The sequence below is a fragment of the Crocodylus porosus genome, unplaced genomic scaffold, assembly GCF_001723895.1.
Source record: "Crocodylus porosus isolate Cpor-Errol unplaced genomic scaffold, CroPor_comp1, whole genome shotgun sequence".
In the NCBI taxonomy this organism is placed as follows: Eukaryota; Metazoa; Chordata; order Crocodylia; family Crocodylidae; genus Crocodylus; species Crocodylus porosus.
The window spans coordinates 202,905,291-202,926,434 of NW_017728906.1; the positions used below are offsets into that span (position 1 = coordinate 202,905,291).

The following is a 21,144-nucleotide window of genomic DNA, read 5'->3' on the forward strand; positions in this document are numbered from 1 at the left end:
TGGATGCTTATCTTGCTGGGATCCTATGACCCCAGCTGACTTCCTGCCCTTTGGGCAGGGGGCTGGACTTGATCTTCTGAGATCTCTTCCAGCCCTAACTGTCTATGAAATCTATGAAAAAGAGCCAAAAAAAAAGAGGCTGTGATCAATGTGTGGAAATGCAGGGAGGAGAAGCACAAAGATGGAAGATGCCAGAGAAGAGAAAGAAGTGGGGTGGGAAGCAATGTGGCAAAACAGAAAGAGCAAGGAACAGCCTTGCTATATGGGGGGTAGGGCCTGAAACTCCACTTCCCTGGGAGTGGCAATTACCCATACGGTAAAAAGAAGCAGACATGACAGAAAGCATGTTTCAGATTGGTGCAGCCTCATTTCTACCCACAATATTAATATAAAAAAAACGCCAAATGCTGAAACTGTATTAAAAGGGTCATGACACTGACTGCAACCATATTTACTTGAATGTAAGACAGCTCTGATTATAAAATGCCCCCCTGCAATAATTAGATTCTGTATACTGAAATGTATACATTGGATATAATTTTCCAGGTATAGAATCTAATTATTGGAGGTCTACATTGAATCTGTCCCTATCTCATGACTACAGCAGGGAAAAGAAATCTGGGGGTTAGATAGCCCCTTTGCCCTCTGTCCTCCAACTGCTTCCCCCTGCAGCCTCTTCCCCTTCTTACTCTCAGACCCTGCTCTCTCCAAGCACATTGAAGGGAGGAGCAAACCTGAAAAAACTAACCTCAAAATAAACTTATCTGTAGCAATTTGTAGATAGTACCCAGAGACTTAGTTCATCCAGAACTGATGAATTTTACCATTTTTTGAAACTGCTGGAAGTTTTAACACAGGTCTTCCCATAAACACATTGTTAAATAGCACTTTGATATAGTACAAACTATGCACGATATTAGTCCGAAGCCAAAAGGCTGATGAGTTACCTTATAGTTCATCAGGATGGGACCCAGCAACATCAACAGCATTTCAAGCCATAGTGACCTCACAACTCAGCACTGCTCTGTACATGTGTATACTTCAGACACCCCCCAAAGGAGCCATAGGCTAATCAGCCTCCCACTCATGACTGCAACCGGATATCTGAAAGCACAAACTGTTTGCCTAATCGATTATGGTCTGAACTGTGCTGGAAGTTTCAAGGATCCTTTTTAAAGTAGCTGCTGGCAAGTACTCCACACAAAGTGACTGCTTACCATTGATCAGGGTGCTGACTTGAGAGACCAAGTGACTGGATTTTTCCAAAAGTTGGCATCCATCAGCATCTACCATCCTGGTCATGGATCCCTGCTGATCGCCATCCTGCCATTCCTGATTTCTGCTGGCTGTGCTGCCATAGCCGAGGTCAGGGAAAGATCTGGTTAACTTCTTGCTGAAATATCGTTGAATCTCATCCAGCTCGCTCAAGTTCTTTCTGCAACAAGTCACCAGAAATCAGAACCCCCCCATAATTCTATGTGAAATGGATCTGTTTCTTATCATAATGACTTACAGGATGTATGTACTTGAGTAGAGGGGACTTGATTGCTCTCTATAAATAAATGAGGGGTTAAATAACCAGGACAGAGCCATTTCAGCCAAAACCTAATGTCAGCACAAAAACTAACAAGTAGAAACTGACAGTAACATGATTTAGGCAGGGTATTAGAGGGTTTCTAATCATCAGGAGATTAAGGTTCTGGCAAAAATGACTTAATGAGGACTCGATGATCTCCCGAGGTCCCTTCCAGCCCTAATGTCTATGAAATCTATGAAAATGAGCTTTGATAAATGTACAAATGGAATTATAGGAGCTGGCACTGCATGACAGCAGGGCACCTGATCTGGTGACCCAGGAGATCCCTTTCAGTCCCATGATGCTATGAATGATGAACTCTATTTTCCTAATGTTTAGAACTAGGCTGCAGAAATATAATCCAACCATGTAAGTCAGGTACAGACCAGTGCTATCGGGACTGAACCTTGCGCAGACAATATAGCTGCTACCCCAGGTCTGTTGCTTTTCACAGCTTTGCTAATGCATCTGAGTCTGAACTTTCAGCAGCCCTTTAACCTAGCCTTCACGTAGCTTTAAGTTATGCCATCAGCCTATTAACACCCAGTTCCTACATTTATTATTTGATTTGTAGTTTGTTTTTAAGCTTGATGCAAGAACTGCAAAGCTTCCAGCATTTCTTTCTCACTCTAAAGTCAACCACCACCCTAGTATCCATGATGCTGCTTTACCTAAGGGCAGTAAGAAGTGAGGCCCGTGAAGAATGTGACAGAGAATCCAATCTTCCAGCCTGCTGTGCATTCCCTTCTGCTTGCTGTAACGATTCATGGAACCTGCGAACATTTTGCATGTGCTCTTCATGACGAGGTGTCCATGTCCCAGAAGGACTACGTCTGCTAAAAACAGGTATAGATTTATAAACAAACAATCCATTACATTTCTGCCTGCAATCTCTAACTATGATAAGTCAGCCTAGTGGACATAATAATAAAAAGAAATCTGTTAACAATCAGCCCTAGACATCCAATGGAAAATGCAGGTGTCAGCTTGTAATACCCAATTTGTGTCTGAAGAGGAAGTTGTTGAGATCAAGGTGAACCATAACATGCCGGTGCCTGTGCTCCTTGTAAAGAGCTAGGGACAGAGCTAATACAATCTTGCTAGGCCTGTCTGGACACAGACACAGAAGTGCTACCTTCTGCATCCTCTATAAAAAAGTGGGCTGTGAATTCATCCTCTCCCTTGCACAAGGCTTTTTGTAGCTCACAATTACTCTGTGAACAGCTGACAGAATGCCCCAAGGCATTTGTTTCCTGGAGACAGTAAGCAGAAACAACTGTAGAAAGTCTAGCAGAGCTGGCCTCAGGGCTGTGGAATATGGGCATACCTCATCGGCATGGAGCTGGTGAGGCATTACAGAATAGGAGATGATGCTGCAGGTGCACTATCCCTACTGTACATCATTCTAAACAAGGCAAAGAAAGCAAGAGCCAGTGTTGGCTGGGATACTACTGTCAATGGTAGAGGGCCGTTAAAGAAAAAAAATCAGTAGGAAGCTTCCCTATAGATAATGGGAGGTGGAAAGGGAAGGATGTGGGAGATGGGGATGGTGGCAACACTGAGCCCTTCTCTCATCTCTTAAAATGCATCTGATAGAACATGGATAGGCAATTCCACAATCAGTCCTGTATGCAACTCGTAGTCTGGAGGGAGTTTATTCTTCGCTAGGTCACTAGACCTGGAATTTAAGCTTGACTGGGTCAGGCAACATTCGCAAGCTCTGCAAATAGATGGATGTAATCCTATTGCTTTGTTCTGAAAAGTCCCTTAAGTCCTCAATGTTCTCACCGCTCCTGAGCAGTAAAATCCCTGCCATCAAAGGAAGTGGCCAACAGCGGCTCAGAGGATCTTGGAACATCACTGGGAAATGCAGTGCACAAGGCCCTTGCCTGGAAGGAGAAGGGACTGTGCACAGGGATCTGTGAAAGCAAGGTTACAGGTAAGTTAAAGTCAGGCTTACTGGGTCAACAAGTGGGACAGACATTTAAGCTTCACAGAGCGTTCAGCATTTTCAAGTGCTGTCTGAGGATTGACTAATGGGACAGAGCCAATTTGAAAGCCACATCATTTAAAATCCACACCAAGCCAATTCATGCATGTTAGCCAGGAATACAGCAGATTCTGACACTAGCAAGGCAAGTTTGGGGGCTTTACGATCCCATCTTTCCCTTTAAATGAAGTCTCTCCTCCTTGCTGCTGTACGAAAGGTCCACCTAAACTAAATGATGGCCCAGGGAAAATGGTGAAAGTGAGTGCCTGCAATTTCTCACAGTGGGTGCTTTTTCACTGAGATTGCAATCTCTATGTGCAGAGGTGGTGTCTGTTATCTGTATGTGCAATGCCTGGCACAGAGGAGGCCTGAGAGCTAGATGCTACTGGAACATTAAAAACATTTCAAAATTGAGAATTCAAGAGTTCCTAGATTTCCTGTTCATTTTTTATTTTGTGATCTAGCAAATTTGCTGCTGTTTATTTAGGAACCTTCTTAGATTTGTGTCTGGAAAGAAAACAGAGTACATACTGCAGAGGTGGATGCTTTGGTCTGAATCCTGGCCTGCCTTTCTTCTTTGAGCTGAATTATACTTTCAAGAGGAGAAATAGCTACTTTCATCTGCCCTCTGCATTGTCCACTCAGGTCTGTAATATTGTACCATCCACAGACTAGCTGGAAACCAGAAAGCAGGGGAGAAAGATCCACAGATGCAAATCCTATCACTCGTTCAACATCTGTGGGAAAAGAATATAAAAGCAACCTTAGTTTTCACTGCCTGAAAAGCATGTATTTGCATCGATTAAGACCATTAATTACCTAACGCTGCAAATATACCTGGAACTAAATCTCTGAAAACTTATTATACAAGCAAACTACATGACAAATAGGCAAAGGCCAAGTTCAGATAAATATGAGTACGAGAACTATGGAGGATGCCATAACAGCTAGCCGCCAAAGTGGGTTTTAGGAGTGAAACAGAGGTGGGACATCTAGCAAAGAGGGAGACTGTTTCAGTGTAGGAGGCAGCATGAGTGAGGGCATAAACCCAAGACAGAGGAGGATCAGAAGGAAAAGACAGTAACCAAGGCAACAGTACAGGGATGACCAAAGGGAGAAATTGTAGTACAGACATAAAGTAGCAAGGTTACAAAAGGCCTCGAAGCTGAGAGTAAGGAGCTGGGATGTGATGTTCTTAAGAGATCAAAAGACAGTAAAGCACGGGAGAGGAGGTGCTGACATAGCTGCAAAAGTAGGACAGAAAGAGGACTTTTGAACAGAAGGTGGGAGACTGAGGCCATAAAGTAGGGTGGTTAAAAAGCAGAACAGAGAGATGCCTATGGTGTGGTGGCTTTAACAGTAATGAGACAGATCAAGCAAGAGACTGGCTAGAAGGAAGGGGAGGAGGATTAAATTGAAAGTCAGAAGTCTGCCTCATGGACAAGTTAGGGGAGTGGTTTACAGCGACAGTGAAAGAGGTTAGCAAAGCAGGATCAGGAAAAAAGCTGAATTTCAAACCCTGGACACCGAGGTTGAAAGGGAGGCCGTGCACCTAAACAGAGCAGTTTGAGGCATCTTGAGGATGAAAAACTCAGAGGAGGATGTTAACATGATGCATCTATTAAATATGTATTTTTGTTCAAAGCTACTGTAGCATTAAGGAAGTTATTAACAGAGCGCTGGAAATTCTCTCATGGCATCAGAGTCCAATCCCTTGCTATCAGAGGCAACTACATCATAATTACCTATTCAAATGTTGAAACTCCATTTTTTGCCTGCAAGACATAAAATTAAAATGCCTAGAGGTGGGGGGGGGGGGGTAGGAGCAGGGAGGAGAGGGAGACTAAAACACAGCATAACTCTACATCTTATTAAAGATTATGTAAAAATTACTATTCATCTCACAAATTCTCTTCCCTTCCTGGCAGTAATTTACCAAATTTCTCAGACTTTAGACTAAGAAAGTGTCACAGCATTTGGCAAACACCATCCCCAAAACATGCAAAAATGGTTTATATGAAGAGTGATCAGGCTAGAGGTAACAGAACGCATTAGTATTACAGGAACTGTTAGTTTCTTTCTCCAGTAGGAAGCCAGCTGAAGGGCTTTGCGAGATACCTTAGTAGCTCACGAAGGAATCAAAGAGTTTACAAAAACACCAGAAGTAATTAGGGCTGGGAGCATAAACTGGAGCTGCCAAATACTGATATTCATTAACTGCAGAGAGAATTGAAAAGGCAAAGGTGGGAGGCATTGCCAGTACAGAGGAGGATCAGAATCTCTCGCTGAAATGGAAGACTTTGAGGACTGAAATAACAGAAACACGATCAATTTGGCAGTACAAAATGCAAGGTCATATCTCTGAGGATTAATAAGAGCTTCAGCTACAAACTGAGGGCAGTTCAGCTGGAAGTGAGTGAGATACAAAATGACCTGGCTGATCTAGGGAGCACAGAACTGTGAGCTGTCAGCATGATACAGCCATGACAAAGGCAAATATGATCCTAGGAAGCACCAAGAGTTTTTTCAAGTGAGGTGGGGAGAAGTGTTAATGCCACTGTACAAATTGCTGGCAAGGCCTCATCTGGAATCCTGTCAACCATGTTCAAGGAAAACTAATTGAAACTAGAGCAGGTGCACAGAAAAGCTACCAGAATCACCAGGTGAATGAAGACCCTAACATGAGAAGGAGAGATAAGACCTTGGCTTGCAAACTGAAAGTGGAGAGGGGATATGACTGCTATTTATAGAGGAGATGGGAGAGTAAACACCTAAGAAGGGGAAAAAACGAGTATTTAAACTGAAGGATAACAAGCATAAATTGGCTGTGAAGGAATTTAGTTTGGAAATGAAAAGGAGGTTCCTAATCACTAGAGCAAGCAAATTCCAGAACGATCTTCCAATCAGAGTCATGGAGAGGGGAAAATCCATTTAAGCTAATCTAAGCTGGAGCTTGACTGAGTTATGAAAAAAGCTCATCAGACAAAGAACCTACAATGCGGTTCAAGGAGGACTTTTCCAGTTCTATAAAATAATTCTGAAACAGATGTACCGGGAACTGTTGCAGATCTCTACCTGGAGATATTTTCACAGTTAAATAGCCAATATATTTTGGTATCATTTCCACTCTTTCCACCTCATCTGCTAAAGCCTGGTGTTCCTACAGCAGTTATCATCAGTAGCACCTAGGTCAGTAAGACTTTACAATGGCCTGAGGGTCTGTACTTGGGTGTTGGCAGGCACAATGCTTTTTCACTTCATCTGCGTGGTAACAACATAATGGAGAGTATGCTTGTGAAATGAGTGATGAAAAAAACGAGTGAAGCAGAAGACACAGATACAAACTGCTTAAAGGGGGAAGAAAAGATCCTGGAATGTGTGGGCCACCTACTCTTCAGCTAACTTCAGAGTGAACAAATAATGTGAAAGAAAAGCAAGAAACTGACTCCTTTCCCAGGGAAGTCCAGCTACTGAAATCCTGTCAAAATTACCCAGAACGAACCAAATTTAACTAAAACGTGCCAGAAGCTTTTCACAGTTGTTATGTACTGCCCTACCTTTGGGGAGAAAGGAAACAAAAGAGGTAGCTTGGTTAGTAGTGCCTTCACCCTAGGATGAAGACACTAGCATCACTGACTTTCTTCAGTCTGCCTGCAATCAAATTTCTCAGTCTGGGCTGAACAAAGGGATGGGCATAATAAATATTCTTTCCTGTATTGCACTATGCATATTTACCTGCTTTATGCCATACTTTAAAGACCAGGGTTTGCTGTGGATCCAGAAGAAGTTCTTTGGACAGTCTGTTAAGAACAAAATCATAATAGTTTGTTACAAAGAACAGGAAAATATGCCAGAAGCCGGGGGGGGGGGAATGTCTCTGGAGTTTCAGTAACATTGTGTTTATCAAATGCAAAGGTTTGCTGGCAGATGGGAAAGTCAGTGTATGCCCCTGAAAGAGTCTGGAATGCACCATTCTACATGGGCTTGGTATTTTTGCTTACCCTGGGAGGAAACTTTTGTCCCCTGCTCCTAAAGATTTTTAGATTAGGATACCAAAAATGATGAGAAACCAAGAGAGCGCTGAAAAATAAAAGTACAGATCACAGCTCATGAAAACCAGGGTAACATTTTTAGGTGTCAACTGGTTTCTACAAAAATATCCAAAACAACAAAGTGACAAACACCTGATTGACAAAGCACTGGGAAGGCACTTGCCACAAATCTAGGATTCAACTTGGGCCCTGAGCACAATACCTTTTGAGAATAAACTTGTAACTGCAGCTATCAGTGTCCTTCAGTGCTTTGTCTCTGCATTATACAAACAGCAGTCTGGCTGCTAAGAATTCTCTTGTGAAGTCAAGGCATAATTTTCCAGGCAGTATTCAAACAATGAGCGAGTGTTCAGCCTGCAAAACACCTTTGTATTGATTCAAGCTGACTTCATTAAGCAACGAAAACCCTGATGGCAGCAGCCTGAGGATTAATGCAAACATTTGGTTTCAAAACCTTTCAGAAGCCATGGGATCCCCACAACAGATTTATGCTGGCGGTTGTTATTTGTATTCTTATCGTGCTTAGGAATCTCCAGGTTTCATGACTCTAGCTCAGTGATTCTCAGCCCTGGAGTGCCTTAAGCTCCTTTCAAAGGTGCCACACAATGTTAGGTGTCCAAGCAGGATTCATGACATAAACCCACAGACTTCCTATAGGAATCCACAGTGTTGGAAGCATTCTCACCTGCTGTCGGCTTTCTGAGTTCTTTGCAACAGAAAAATCAGTTTTGTTATTTTTCTGTACTTAAAAAAACAGTGAAAGCTAAGAGTTGGCATTTGTTGAGGGGTGCCTTGAGTCTAAAAAGGATGAGAACCACTGCTCTACCTGTTGTAAAGATGTATAACAAAGACATGAAAAGCACTACAAAAACATTTTTATCTACAAAAAGCTTTCAAATATTTATGACTTAATCCAATGAGGTAAATTAAAGTTTTCACAGCTTCATTTCACAGGTGGGGAAGCTAAGTAAGAAGTGATCTGCCCACAATCATAGTATTCCTGACTTCCTGCCCTCTCAAATGAATACACATCTGGCTGCCAAGTCCTTGTTTGAGGCACAAGAACATAACTTTCCTCAAACTCAATCCAAATACAAGTCCAACCCTGTTGCAAAACATATGAACGAGGATTTTCAACTGAGATAAGCTCAGTAAAGCCCTAATTGCTTTGAGGAGAAAGAGCCCATCTTTTAGCATACAAGATTGAAGAGGCTGCTTCTGGATCACAAGGGGTCTAGTTACTGGTGATGAAATAAAATGTAGAATTATAACAATTCGGTCCAGTGCTGAAGGGGCAACTCTAGTAAATGGACGCATTTATTTCATGTCTGGCCACTGGCTGGCAGACTGGGTGCATGGTAATGAAAGTGTCTGCTTTTACATGCCATGTTACCCACCTTGCTTGCTGCTGGAAGTCCCATACTGGTGAGTCTGTATTTTCTATTACTGTGGTCATGACTGGAGTATCTGCATCGGCAACAGCAAACGATACGTAGCTGCTGGGTGTTGTTACCCCACGTTCAGTGATAGGACTCCCTAAAAGAGAGAGAATTACATTTACAGTAACAAAGACTAGCGATGAGTTCAGAACACCACAAGTGTTTTGTGAACAGCAGAACAAGCTAGCAGAGCCTTGGGCACTCGATAATGCAATACCATGGCACTCTTATATAGACAGCCCTTGTCATTTGTAGTTCTGAATAAGTTTTGTGACACAGGTGAGGGTCATTATCCCTGGCTTACAGAGAGAGAGAGAAACTGAGGCACAGGAAGAGGAGAACTTATTTCCCCAAGATCAGCTAAAAAGTCAGTGGCAAAAATCAGGAATAAAACCCAGGTCTCCCAAGTCACCATCCAGTACCTAACTCACTAGGCCACACTGCCTCTTTGCTAGGCACAAGGGCAAACATCACATGGCATGAATGTAACTATGCAAAACTACAAAGACTGCTTAGTAGAGAATGGGCCCCAGAGCCAGTCCTAGATTTTGCTGCCACTCACCAGCTCCAATTGTGACAAATACATTTTTTAGCTGCTCATTTAGTTGCTCAGCCAAAAACTGTTCCCAGTCTGAGTGGATGATAAAGGGTTAACACTAGACTGCCCCTCCTGCTTGCTGCCTGAGAGAGAAACTGGAAACCGTATTGCAGTAGTGTCTCCATGCTTCTATTCCAGCAAAGGAGTGTGGGGGAAAGTGACATCCAGTTTCCCTACTTAAGACACACAAGTTTACAGGGCTGATTTTTGGGGGGGCAAAGGTGCATGTGGTATGCAAGTGAACATGGTATTAGTATGAGACATCACTCTAAAAGTAACACCAAACTGAGATCAAGGGCAATATCTTTATTGCCTCACTGACTCCAGATAAGAGTCTGCCAGATTTTTTTCATTTCTTCCCTTACCATAGCAACATCTTGGGATCTGAAAGAATCTGGATTCTAGTTAACTGATGATTCAAAATTCTTCCAAATAACCTCTGCTCTCAGCTGCGACAGTGCAACAACCTCTTATCAATGACATTTTGTGGGGTAATGAAGAGGCGGAAATGGCCACGTAGTTAGAAATGAACGACTTATTCTGTCGATAATATTCAAGGCAAAGTCTTCCCTGGCTCATCTCCAACTGTCCTATTGCTGATCAAATACGCTCCCGTGTGTCACTACTTGGAACGTCTCCTGTCTGGGCTGAAATAAGGAAACATGCCCCACCTGACAAACAATGGTAAGGTACTAATGATATATAGCAACTAGCGGGAATTGTGTTTCACAAACATTACCTAACCCTGTTTGTATCTCAAAATATATGGTGAGGCAGGGTAAAGAGTTATTCCCATTTATAGATAAAAAATTGGGGCACAGAGGGCATGTCTACATGTGCATTTACTGTGCAGTAACTTACTGCACAGTAAGCGGATTTAGGCTGGTGCCTACACATTCAGGTGTTAAAGTGCAGTAATGATGTTTGGACTGACTTGGAAGTAAAGTTAGTCCCAAGTCAGTCTGCACACTGTTACTGCGCAGTAACGCATCTACATGTGCGTTACTGTGCAGTAACTAATTGGGCATAAATTTGCTATCTGTGTGATGCCAGTAGCAAATTTACATCCAAGTTGGTGTAAGTCATCATAGTTACTGCGCAATACAGGCAAGTGCATGTAGACTTAGGTTCAGTGCAGTAAATGTTCACATGTATATGCGCCCAGATAGAAAATAATGTCTGCACTGGTCATTTCCTCCAAACACCCCCCACAATTTTCTACCCTTTCTACCTTGAGGCCAGTTTCCAGGTTGGCAGCACCCGAGGGGAGGTCCTGCCTGAGATCAGAGGCTGCCAGCAATTTGTTTTTGCCATAGTGTCCTTTAGACATGCTTTCAGCAGGAACAGCACCCATGGGAAATTTTGGGGGAGGGAAAAACAGTCTAGTGCAGACAAGGCCCAAGTGGTTTGCTCAAGACACCGCAGCCTACATCACAGCAAGGAATAGAGCATTTAGGCTACTGTCTTTACCACGAGAAAAAAATGCAGGTCCCAACTGGTCTCTCTTGAACAATGTCAAACAGGATTGTAAAAGCTTCAGGTTTTAGTGTTAGCTCACAATAAACCTATATATATATATATATATATATATATATATATAAGCATCCAGCTGAGTTACCAGACAACATGCATTGTGCAATGCAGGTGTGAAAGCTTTGTGACACTAGCTATAAGACGATTATTATGACTTGCCCAAACAGTTTGCAGTTGGAAAGGCAAATACTTCCTTCTATTTTTTTTAAATAATTAGGGAAAAGTCCGGTGAGAACAAAGATAAAGTAATCAGTTACTTGCTCAGTTTGGCCTTGGAGGTGTATAATTGGTATTCACAGTGAAAAGCAAGGTCATATCCTGGGATGCATCTAGACACTTCCCAAAAATCCAGTCATGGAATATCAAGGAAAACACTGGATGAAAGGTGTTATACACTACCTGACCACCTGCATTGAATTATATTGTAAAATTAAGTCTCCAATGAATTGTGTACTTTGGGATGGTCCTTCGGGGGGGATGCCCACACGCTTCTAGTGTTCTCTCTAATTTGTAACACTTCCTCAAGGCCTGGCACCAGGGTGAGCTGTTACACTGCATCAACACAGCAAGTGTTGTAGCCCTACTTTACCATGGTGGAGCTCTGTTATGCTGTAGCCATGAGAGACAATGTAGTAGAAAGAGGACTCTGGTATTTTTCCCGCTGCACTGTCTGGGGCTACAAATAAGACACTGCATTTGTCCCAGGATAAACCATTTTATCCCAGAAGAAAGCACAGTCATTCAGATGTCCTAGTCCATTGTCCCAGAATAAATCCTAAACAAATCATGGGATAAGAAATACTAACAATTTATCCCAGAAGATCACAAAGTGCGCCTGAATGGTTATCCTGGAATTCGTGAAGTCAACGGCAGACAATGGATGTGCATTCAGCTGCTGATTAGAGGGGTTGTGTATGTACATGCCAATCCCAGGATATTTCTGTTCTGGGACAAACACAGGCACAACTTGTCTAGGGACAAATACAACACCCGTTCCTAGCCTGAGCGTCCATGGAGCTGGTCCGGGGGTGCGTTATACTATGCACTTTGCTAAGAGAAAAAGGAGGCTGGGCTGGGATCCTGTTATGAATGACCCCTTCCTCCCCCATTTTACATCAGCCACAGAGGTTGTGATAGATCACTTCCTCCCCTCCACTTGCTGGAGACTGTGCATGCTATGTTTTTAGCATCCCAACAAATCCCTGTTCAGCAAGGGAGTGGCCAAGACCAGGGGTTAGACTGGAGTATTTCTTTCTTCCTCCTTTTTTTTTTTTTAAATCCAAGCTTAGCTCCTGCTTCCTTGTCTTCCCTAGTCCTTCAGTTCTCTCTCAACAGGAACAAGCCTTGCAATGTTACCTGACTGTGCCTGTCCACTGCATCCACACTGAAGAGGATGGTCGCTTTATATTAATTAAGACATGGTACCTGGGCTCCTGACAAGCTCAGCACCCCATCCTGACAAGATCAACACTACATACCCAGTAGACAAAGGGTACTGTGCATGTCCTCCAAAGAAAAGCTGACCCTGCAGCAGAGTATAGCTTTTGCTACAGCACTTGCAGTGAAGGATTGGGAAGAGGACACCCTTAGTTTCAGGTCATGCAGAAGCCACTGACTATCATGTGTTGTGTCAGGGTTGATGGTACTTTTACTAAGAGGTTAAATTATGGATTTGTATGGGCTGGACGGATAGGGATGATCCTGCCTCAGGCAGGGGGTTGGATTAGGTGACCTCTGGAGCTTCCTTCCAGTCTTACTCTCTATGATAGCAAGAAGGCAAGTAACCGCTACACTACATCCTAGATTTTAAATTACTTCAATAACATTAAATATATTACAATTCCACCACATTTACTAAAATGCCAGTGTTGGATTATATGTTCTGGCAAGAACTATGCCTGCAAATTCCAAAAAGGTTGCTTTTTCCCCCGTAAGCAAGCTATCTTACAGAGTTCAGTCTGCACAACCCACCTACAGTTTAACTGGGCCTTGCAGACTTTGCTAGGCTTGTTAAGATTGTGGATGGCACAGCCCGACTACAATATGCAATTAGATCAGCTGGCAAACCTGTCCAAACTGGCAGACTACTGTAACAAGGGGGTAGCCAGCTATCTCCTCACATGTAGGGGCAAAGTTGAGTAAAATACCTGACAGCTTTGGCAGACTAGTAAAGCTAGTGCTATTTTTTTTTTTTTTTAGTCTTGAGCTTGCTTTATTCTAAAAGCTAAACCTCTACAGCAGACAAGAAATGTCACATGGTAAGCAAACAGCCACAAGCCAATGGGAGGCCTACTGGGCACCTGTACATGTGCAGAGAGGCTGCTCCGACATGCTGTAATTACAACGCATCAGAGCAGACTCGATTAACAGAGTTTGCTGGAGTGTGGCAATTGCCATGCTCCAGCAGACTCCAGCGTCACATGTATCAGCATCCCCACACTGAAAAGTGGCGGCAGGGGTACATTCAACGAGCTTTAGTTACAGTGCCCCCGCTGCCATGTTTTAGTGCAGGGATACTGATGCATGTGATGCTCTAGGTGCTAAAGTCAGAGTGGCCCTTGGAGCCACTCTAATTAAAGTGCCTCTCCCCTCCGCCACTGCCAGAGCATGTCTATAAATGCCCATTGAGGCTAGTGTAGTTTGGCATTAGCCCAGCAAATCCCCTGGTCTGAATTCTCTGCAGAAATTGCAAAAGAGGAATTGGTTTAATTGTACTTTGTAAAGCAAGGTTTGAAGGTCCACTGGGAAAAAAAGGAGCTGAGGAACAAGACAAGAAACAAGACTGGACGGTTCAGGAAACTGAGACTAGGATACAAAAGTGTTAACGTGAGCTGCTACTAGTGCATATAAGGGCAAGACTGGTAGTGCTTGATAATCTGATAGCAGCCTGGAGTCCTAGAGAGTTGGGATCGAGGTATCCAAGTGGATAGCTCTCCAGATCACCAGAAGCCACCAAAAGGTGCAGAGCCCTGCCAGAAAGGGCCAAGAACATGAAACCCTACTCCTGTTCTTCCACATCATCATTGAGGCCTACGAATGGGGTCATGTGGAACAGTTTGCATTGCAGCTGTTCCACGAACAGGGAATTTTAGACTTCCCAAGCCTCACAATCCAGCATCCTTTCATGAACACTAAGATTGATTTGAAAAATACAGACCCAGAGAGGGAGCCAGGTAATAAATATTCCCTGGGAATATCAGGAGTGCATCATAACACAAGAGGAACCTGGCATTAGGGACATCTGGAAGTGTTCAAGAGAAGACTGGACAGACACTTCGCTGAGATCATTTGATCTCAGAAGTATTCCTACCCAGAGCAGGGGGCTTGGACTCGATGATCTTTCGAGGTCCCTTCCAGCCCTTCATTTCTGATTCTTTTGGTCCTCCTTTCTATGATTAGTAGGCTAGTAACAGCTGACTGAAGTGACACCAGCAATTCTGAAGTTATACAAAGGACTTTCCTCTGTTACTGCAAGAGGTAACAAGACCGTTACATACAAGCTGGAGAAAATATTTTTCACGTATTTTTTCAGTACTTTGTAGAATGTTACGGCCAATTAATTTCAGTGACTTTCCATCCTTACAGAAATTAGCCAGTTTCTTTGTATGGGCTTCTCTCAGGCACAGAGGAATAGACATTTAAAATTGGAAAATGCAACTATAAAATCAGAGGTATAGGTTGGTCATGTTGGTTTAAAGACACGGGCAGACAAAGTTCTTTGGGTAAATCAGATATCTTTTAGTAGACCAACTTTGGTCTACTAAAAGATATTAGATTTACCCAAAGAACTACAAAATCATAAACTTGTCCCCAAACTCTTTTAACAATTGTTTAATTCAGTGTTCCTTTAACATTCCAAAAGGTGTCACTCTGAAGGTACTGGACTGCAAGATTTATTCATTCTCTCACCTATAAAAATCAAGGTTAATGCTTCTTTATGCAGATAAGAATTCCCCCTGAAGTAGATACGGAGCAAATAGTTCCCTATACTCACCATCACCCCAACTTTTTGGGGGTGTATGAACAGTACACAACAATTCCATCTTAAAACTTAACACAAGGAAAACATTGTGCAACACTGTCAAAATCCTTTCAGTAGGACACAGCATTGTAGCAAGTTCCTGGACACAGAGATAATGAACTTGAGAAGTTGTTCATTGAGGAGATCAGCGTGTACCATCAACATTTGTACTTCAAGCAGTTTGTCAGCCACCACGCTGTTCTTTGCTTTTGTGCTAAATTATCAGCATGCCTGCAAACAGAGGAGGAGTAATCACTCCTATCAGTTGATCTAAACTATGAAACAGCAGGTCTTAACTGTGACATTTCCAGGAAAAGCTTCAAAGAGTTGCCTCAGATAACCCTGACTGCACAATTCTCCCTCACAGTACCCATTTTATGTATTATGTGTATCCCTGTAAGGCCTAACAGCCCCAGTCAGAATAATGGCCCTGTTGTTGAACACACAGACTGGCCTAGATGCACAGCAAGGAGGGTGTCCAAGAATGGTTTGGTCAGCATCCTTTTGTCTGTGAGAGACAGTGGATATTGCATAGGCTGTAAAAAAAAAAAAATGCATGTACAGAAAATGGTTTCCAGTCTTTCTGGGCTCATCAAGCATCCCCCCCAAATCTGGTGCCAGCCCGGCTTTTCCAATTGAACTGCATCCTTGCTTTGGGAACTGTTGCTTTAAGGGGCTGGTTCTGTCCTTAAACAGTTTCCTTTACAGACTCCAGTGGCGAGAACAGCAGAAGGCTTAAACGAATTAAAACCCCAGCAAATGCATCGTGTTAGGTGTGCCCCAAGAGCTAGATGCAATCTCACTAAAAGGTAGTATTTTTAATACACGTTTCCCTCAATTTATGCGGATTCGCTCTTATGCAATGACTCTTTTGTGCCTGAAATTAATTATACGAGAGGTAAATTTGCATATATGTGATTGACATAGGCCTGGAGAAGGCCGCATAAATCGAATTTGCATAAAATGAACCTACTTTATACAGTAATGTAAGAAATTGGGATAGGCTCCCCGGTTGGCTGCTCTTGGGGTTGGCTGGGGTGAGTGTGGACAAGTGGAGCCCTGGGTGGTGTGGGCGCGGCACTCCCCCTAGCCCTGGCTGAAGCAGTTTGGGGTATGGTGCAGCCCAGAGGTGGCAAGCAGGCACCATTCACCACTCCCAGGGCTGCAGCAGGGGCAGGCAGCTGCCTGCAGCCGGATGAGAGCACTCTGGGGCCGGCAGCTGCTGCAGGCTCAGGGGCTCCAGGCTCTTCCTGGCACTCTGCCTGTCTCCATCCCCACCTCAGCTGCAGCAGCCCTGGGAGCTGCCGGCGCCAGCTGCCTGCACCAGGGCATAGTGCAGCCCAGCGGCTACAGGGAGCTGGCATCAGCTGCTCCCGGGACAGCTGCAGCAGGAGCTGAGGTAAGTGGGGACAGGCAGAGCCCCGGGGAGTTCGGGGCACAGTGCAGCCCAGTGGCTGCTGGCAGCTGGTTCCAGCAGCTCCTGGGGCCACTTCAGCTGGGCCTCAGGTGAGTGCTGTGCCCTGCACTGCCCAGGGCTCCGCTTGTCTGCAGTCACCCCAGCAGGCCTCAGGAGCAGCAGACAAGGGAACCTATCCCTATTTCTTACATTATAAAGTAGGTATGCTTTATGCAAATTCGATTTATGTGGCGTTCTCCAGGAACGCATGTACCGCATAAATCAAAGGAAATCTGCATGTTGAAAATCAACAGATGGAAATAAATTGAAGTGCAAGTGCTAGGTGCCCATCAGCGAGAGCGCTAAATAACATTCTCATTTTTACAAGGATGGAAACTGAGCAACTTGCTCAAGGCTGCAGCAAGTTCATTCTGCTCTTACAGTGCCCTCATCACCATGTTGCCTGGCCAGTCCTGCTCCTAGTCCTGTATAACTATCTTAGCTTCAGGAGTAGGCAAAAAGCTGAAAATTTTAAGTCTGAAAGAACATCTATCAACACTGATTAGCATCAAAGGCTGGGTGAATAAACTAATAGTCTGATATCAGAATTTGGGAAATCCTGTTACACTGATGATGCTCTAGCTCCACTACCCAAACAGTGTTATCCATTTTGCTTAGGCAGTATGAGCAGGGTAGAGAATCTCACTTTTTGGCTGTTATGCACCAACATAGTGACCCATGGAAAATATTCCTGTTATTTAATTTTTTAAAAATTTTTTTTTAAATGTACCAGACATTCTAATGAGCAGGCACTGGAGAAAAAACCGCTTACCTTTTAAGCTTAAGTGCATTGCCCTTTCCACAAGGACAGAGACCATAAAGGTGTTTTCCTGATGCACCGCTGGAATATCCTCAACCGGTTTTCCATTCGGTTTTTCTGAGCTTGCAAAGTCCAGTTTCCGACTGTGATTTCCCAAGGCTGGCTGATCTGTTTCGGGAACTCTCTCCGTGCCTTCGTCTTCACTCTGACTGTCTTCTTCTGCACAGTGAAGTCCACTACCAGCAGTAACACAGGCAGGAGTGGAAGTGAGTGCGATGTGAACTCGAACAGCAGCTCCTGACAAGTTTGATGCGTTACGCCGGAACAGTGGATAAATACCTACACCAGGATTTATAAACAGTTAGGACAAGCAAAACAGAGCTCTTTCCAACAGGCACTGTACAAGGGGCAAGGATATATCTTCAGCTCAGCAGGGTGGTTCTCAACAGATCACTTAGTGGGCTGTCAACAACAGGTAATACCCATTTGTAAAGGGCAAGAAGTGTGCATCCTAGGAAAGTTAATTCTTCACTTTCAACAACAACTGAAATAAACACCCTAACACGGCAAATTTCCCTCAACTTCATGTGAACTCCAAAAATCAGAGACAATGTGTGATTTTTTACTTCAGTTCCTAGTCTTCTGCCCACTACACATGAGCATCGGCAAATTATGATTAATCAACTGGTTCAGAAGATTAGACTGTAAGTCAGTCAGCTCAGCCACCAGGTACCAAGAATAAGAAACTAAACAGACCCAAAAATTGCAAGGTCCTTCCATATGGCCTAGCTCTTTGTCCTATACACTTGCAGGTACTACTGCCTTCCTATGGTATCTCACTCTAGCCAGCAGCTCCTTTTCCTTCTACTGTCATGCTTTATCATTAATATTAGGCTCTGCAGTTGAGATTGATTTATCAGTCTGCCGACACCAACTTCTCACCTCATTACTACCCGCAAGCAAGTATATTTTGTTTCCTGCTTGTCTAACTCATGAAGCTTCAATTCTGACATTAGTATTTCAACTGGATTCATCTTTTCAAAACAAGCTGAACCAAAGGAGAAAGGACAAGCAGCTGTAACTGGCTTAAGACTGGGCTGTCCAACTGGTGGCCTGCAGGCTGCCCCTGAAGAGTTAGCATGTGGCTCATGTGTTCCCACCTGGCTGCTACTCCTGTCCTATCCCCGCAGTCAGGCTGCGTGCACAGCAAAGAAGGGAGCCAAGCTACCCGCACTGCATGTGGGTGGCATGTGGGGCCAGGAGAAGGGTGGGTGGTGCTGCATGCATGATGGGTGAGGGGAGCTGTGTCTGGAAGATGGACAGCCCTGGTTTAAGATGGCTGAGGTTAAACCAGCTAAAAAGAATTAAGAAAAAGGAATTAAAAAAAGAGACATGAAATGCTTTTCATCGGCTTACCGCTAACCGTCAGAGTTCTCCTCGTTCTCTCTGAGAGTGCTGTAAGGTCCACATAGGCAGACCCAATGAGGCGATCTGTATCTAGGGGTCTTTCAACACCAGGCTCTTTTCCATAAGCCCGCCACACTTGGATTTCTAACCTCTCCTCTCTGAAGTACCACAGCAGTGGTTGGCTCCTTGTCAGCTCAGCCTCATGTGTGTTTTTGAATACTGCTGTAAGCTGTTTTTCATCTTCAGTTACTTTTGGCCTTCTAAGGGAAGTCCACATGGCTTCTTGATCATAGAGCTTGTACCTGAGATAGCAGTAGGTGCTTTTGTTTATGTGTGTCTGGCCCGCAAGTAACATACTGTGGATGGGCAGCCACACTCGAGGAGTAGAAACGGTCACAGTGGCAGGGTTTTTGCTCAACTGCCATTCATCACTATCATCCAGACTGTCTTCTTGGTTTTCCTCCCCATTCCAGGCCAAAAGCTTAGCAGCCTCCACAACACGTTCTCTGTCGTCATGATGAGCAAAGGTAACAGAAACTTCTAGCCCTCCCACTATGGTCTGCATAAAGTTTGTGCATTGGGAAGGCACCAAATCCTCAGGAAGAGTCACCGGGCACCATCCTGTAATACCTTCGTGGCAGAAAAGCAGTTATTAAACACCCTTATTCAACCTTTCAGAAACACCAGTAGGAAAAAGTGATTTGTTCCCCTTCCCAGCTATTGGCCCAAGACAAAACTTAGAAGAGTTTACATCTGGTGAAAACACATGGTTAACTTAAGTTAGAAATACTAGGCAAGGGCAAATTATTGGACCTTTAAAAATATCACACTATCACAATTATCACTGTAATTGATTTTCCGCTCCATTAGTGATAAGTGTTTATAAGCAAATGCAACACAAAACACTAATTATATGGTGTTTGGATTCCCAGCTTCCAGATGGTATACAAGCTGTTTTTCCCCACCATTAAATTCTAGGTTTTGAGAAAGTCTCTATTGTTGAGGGGGAAGTGGAAGCCAGCTAGATGGTAAGCTAGCTCATCATGACTTTAAGGCTTGACAGTTTACAGCTTGCCATGACAAGTGGTTAATCTATCTGACTGGAAAGCTAGCCATCATAGGGATACGTATGTATTTCTAGCTGGGGGATTTCACAATCAGCCACTGGACCCTGGCTGAGTTCACAAGCCCTGAACTGCAGAACACTCATTTTTAAATTGGCGGGATAGCTAATACTTAGCTCTGACATTCAAATATTAAGGAGCCGGTTCAACTACAAAGCTTCACTGCTGGAGAACTGATTTTTCCAGTAACCACTTATGTCCAACAAGTTCTTCTAGTTAATAAAAGGTGACTGGTTCTTCGCCTGACTTCTGGAGGTTCAGTAGGATCTGTCTCAAACGAATTCATAATCTCACCAAAGAACTCATCCCACACTAAGCATGAATCTAACTAGCAGAGCAGCTATTGAGCACATACCTCAAATCCTCCTATGATCTCCAGTTAAAAATCCCTTATAATACACATTTAAGTACAAGAGACCTAATATTTACAAGAGAACTTTAGCTTCAGGTGAGAAAAAAATTTATAAACCCAATATAAGCAATGTATTTTACACAGGAAATATCAGCAATATGACAATTTTACCTGATCTCTTCACCAACAGGTCTTTGGTCGGAACCCTGACTATTCCAAGCAGGTAGTCCCTTGATGCTTGACTTTTCATTACACTGGTGGCTGCAAAAATCAAAATATCGAGAGATGTTAAACCATAAAGGATTTAAAAAGCGCACAGGTGATTTATAACGTATGAATCAACTCCTAGTGAGAATGCTGTTGTTTTATATTAAAGATCTAGGTTGCCATTTTGGGATGAGCTTTCCACCATGAAAATTGGTAAAAGCCCAGCTAGGAGGCCCAATACACATCTAACTAACTTTAGAGAGAAAAGAGCAGTATAAATAAATATTGAGTGTATATTGTCCATGTACATTCTCTCCTACAAGACATGTGTTCCAACACAGCTGAATTTTGGGAGCGTTCTAGGAAGTACTATTAAACATTAAAATAGAGTGGCAGTGCTGTCCATAACTGCTCAATTATTTTAACATGTTCCTGAAAGTTGATTTTTTTCCTGCTACTGAAGGCTGATGCCATCTTTCATTAAACTGTATTTTTAGAATATTCTACTACATAATGTACCTAAAAAAAGGCTTGAAGATGTATCTCAGCAAATGGGCAGACGAGAACCTCATGGTGTTTAACACGGATAAATGCAAGGTTCTCCACCTTGGGAGGAAAAACCTGCAGCA

At 43.4% G+C, this 21,144-nt stretch overlaps 1 protein-coding gene across 4 annotated transcripts in view; it reads right to left on the reverse strand.

The window, feature by feature from the left end:
* Positions 1-21,144, reverse strand: part of C2CD3 (C2 calcium dependent domain containing 3) — a 73,310-nt gene that overhangs the window by 20,763 nt on the left and 31,403 nt on the right. For 3 of the 4 annotated variants that reach the window (XM_019530545.1, XM_019530543.1, XM_019530546.1), the window contains exons 21-29: positions 20,480-20,569; positions 18,842-19,462; positions 17,438-17,764; positions 9,016-9,154; positions 7,302-7,366; positions 4,098-4,303; positions 3,365-3,495; positions 2,248-2,412; positions 1,218-1,435 (exon numbers count right to left, since the gene is read on the reverse strand). In XM_019530545.1, coding sequence (XP_019386090.1) covers positions 1,218-1,435; positions 2,248-2,412; positions 3,365-3,495; positions 4,098-4,303; positions 7,302-7,366; positions 9,016-9,154; positions 17,438-17,764; positions 18,842-19,462; positions 20,480-20,569 — 1,962 coding nt within the window. The remainder of the gene's footprint in view (positions 1-1,217; positions 1,436-2,247; positions 2,413-3,364; positions 3,496-4,097; positions 4,304-7,301; positions 7,367-9,015; positions 9,155-17,437; positions 17,765-18,841; positions 19,463-20,479; positions 20,570-21,144) is intronic. The other variant, XM_019530544.1, reaches the window with a different exon arrangement.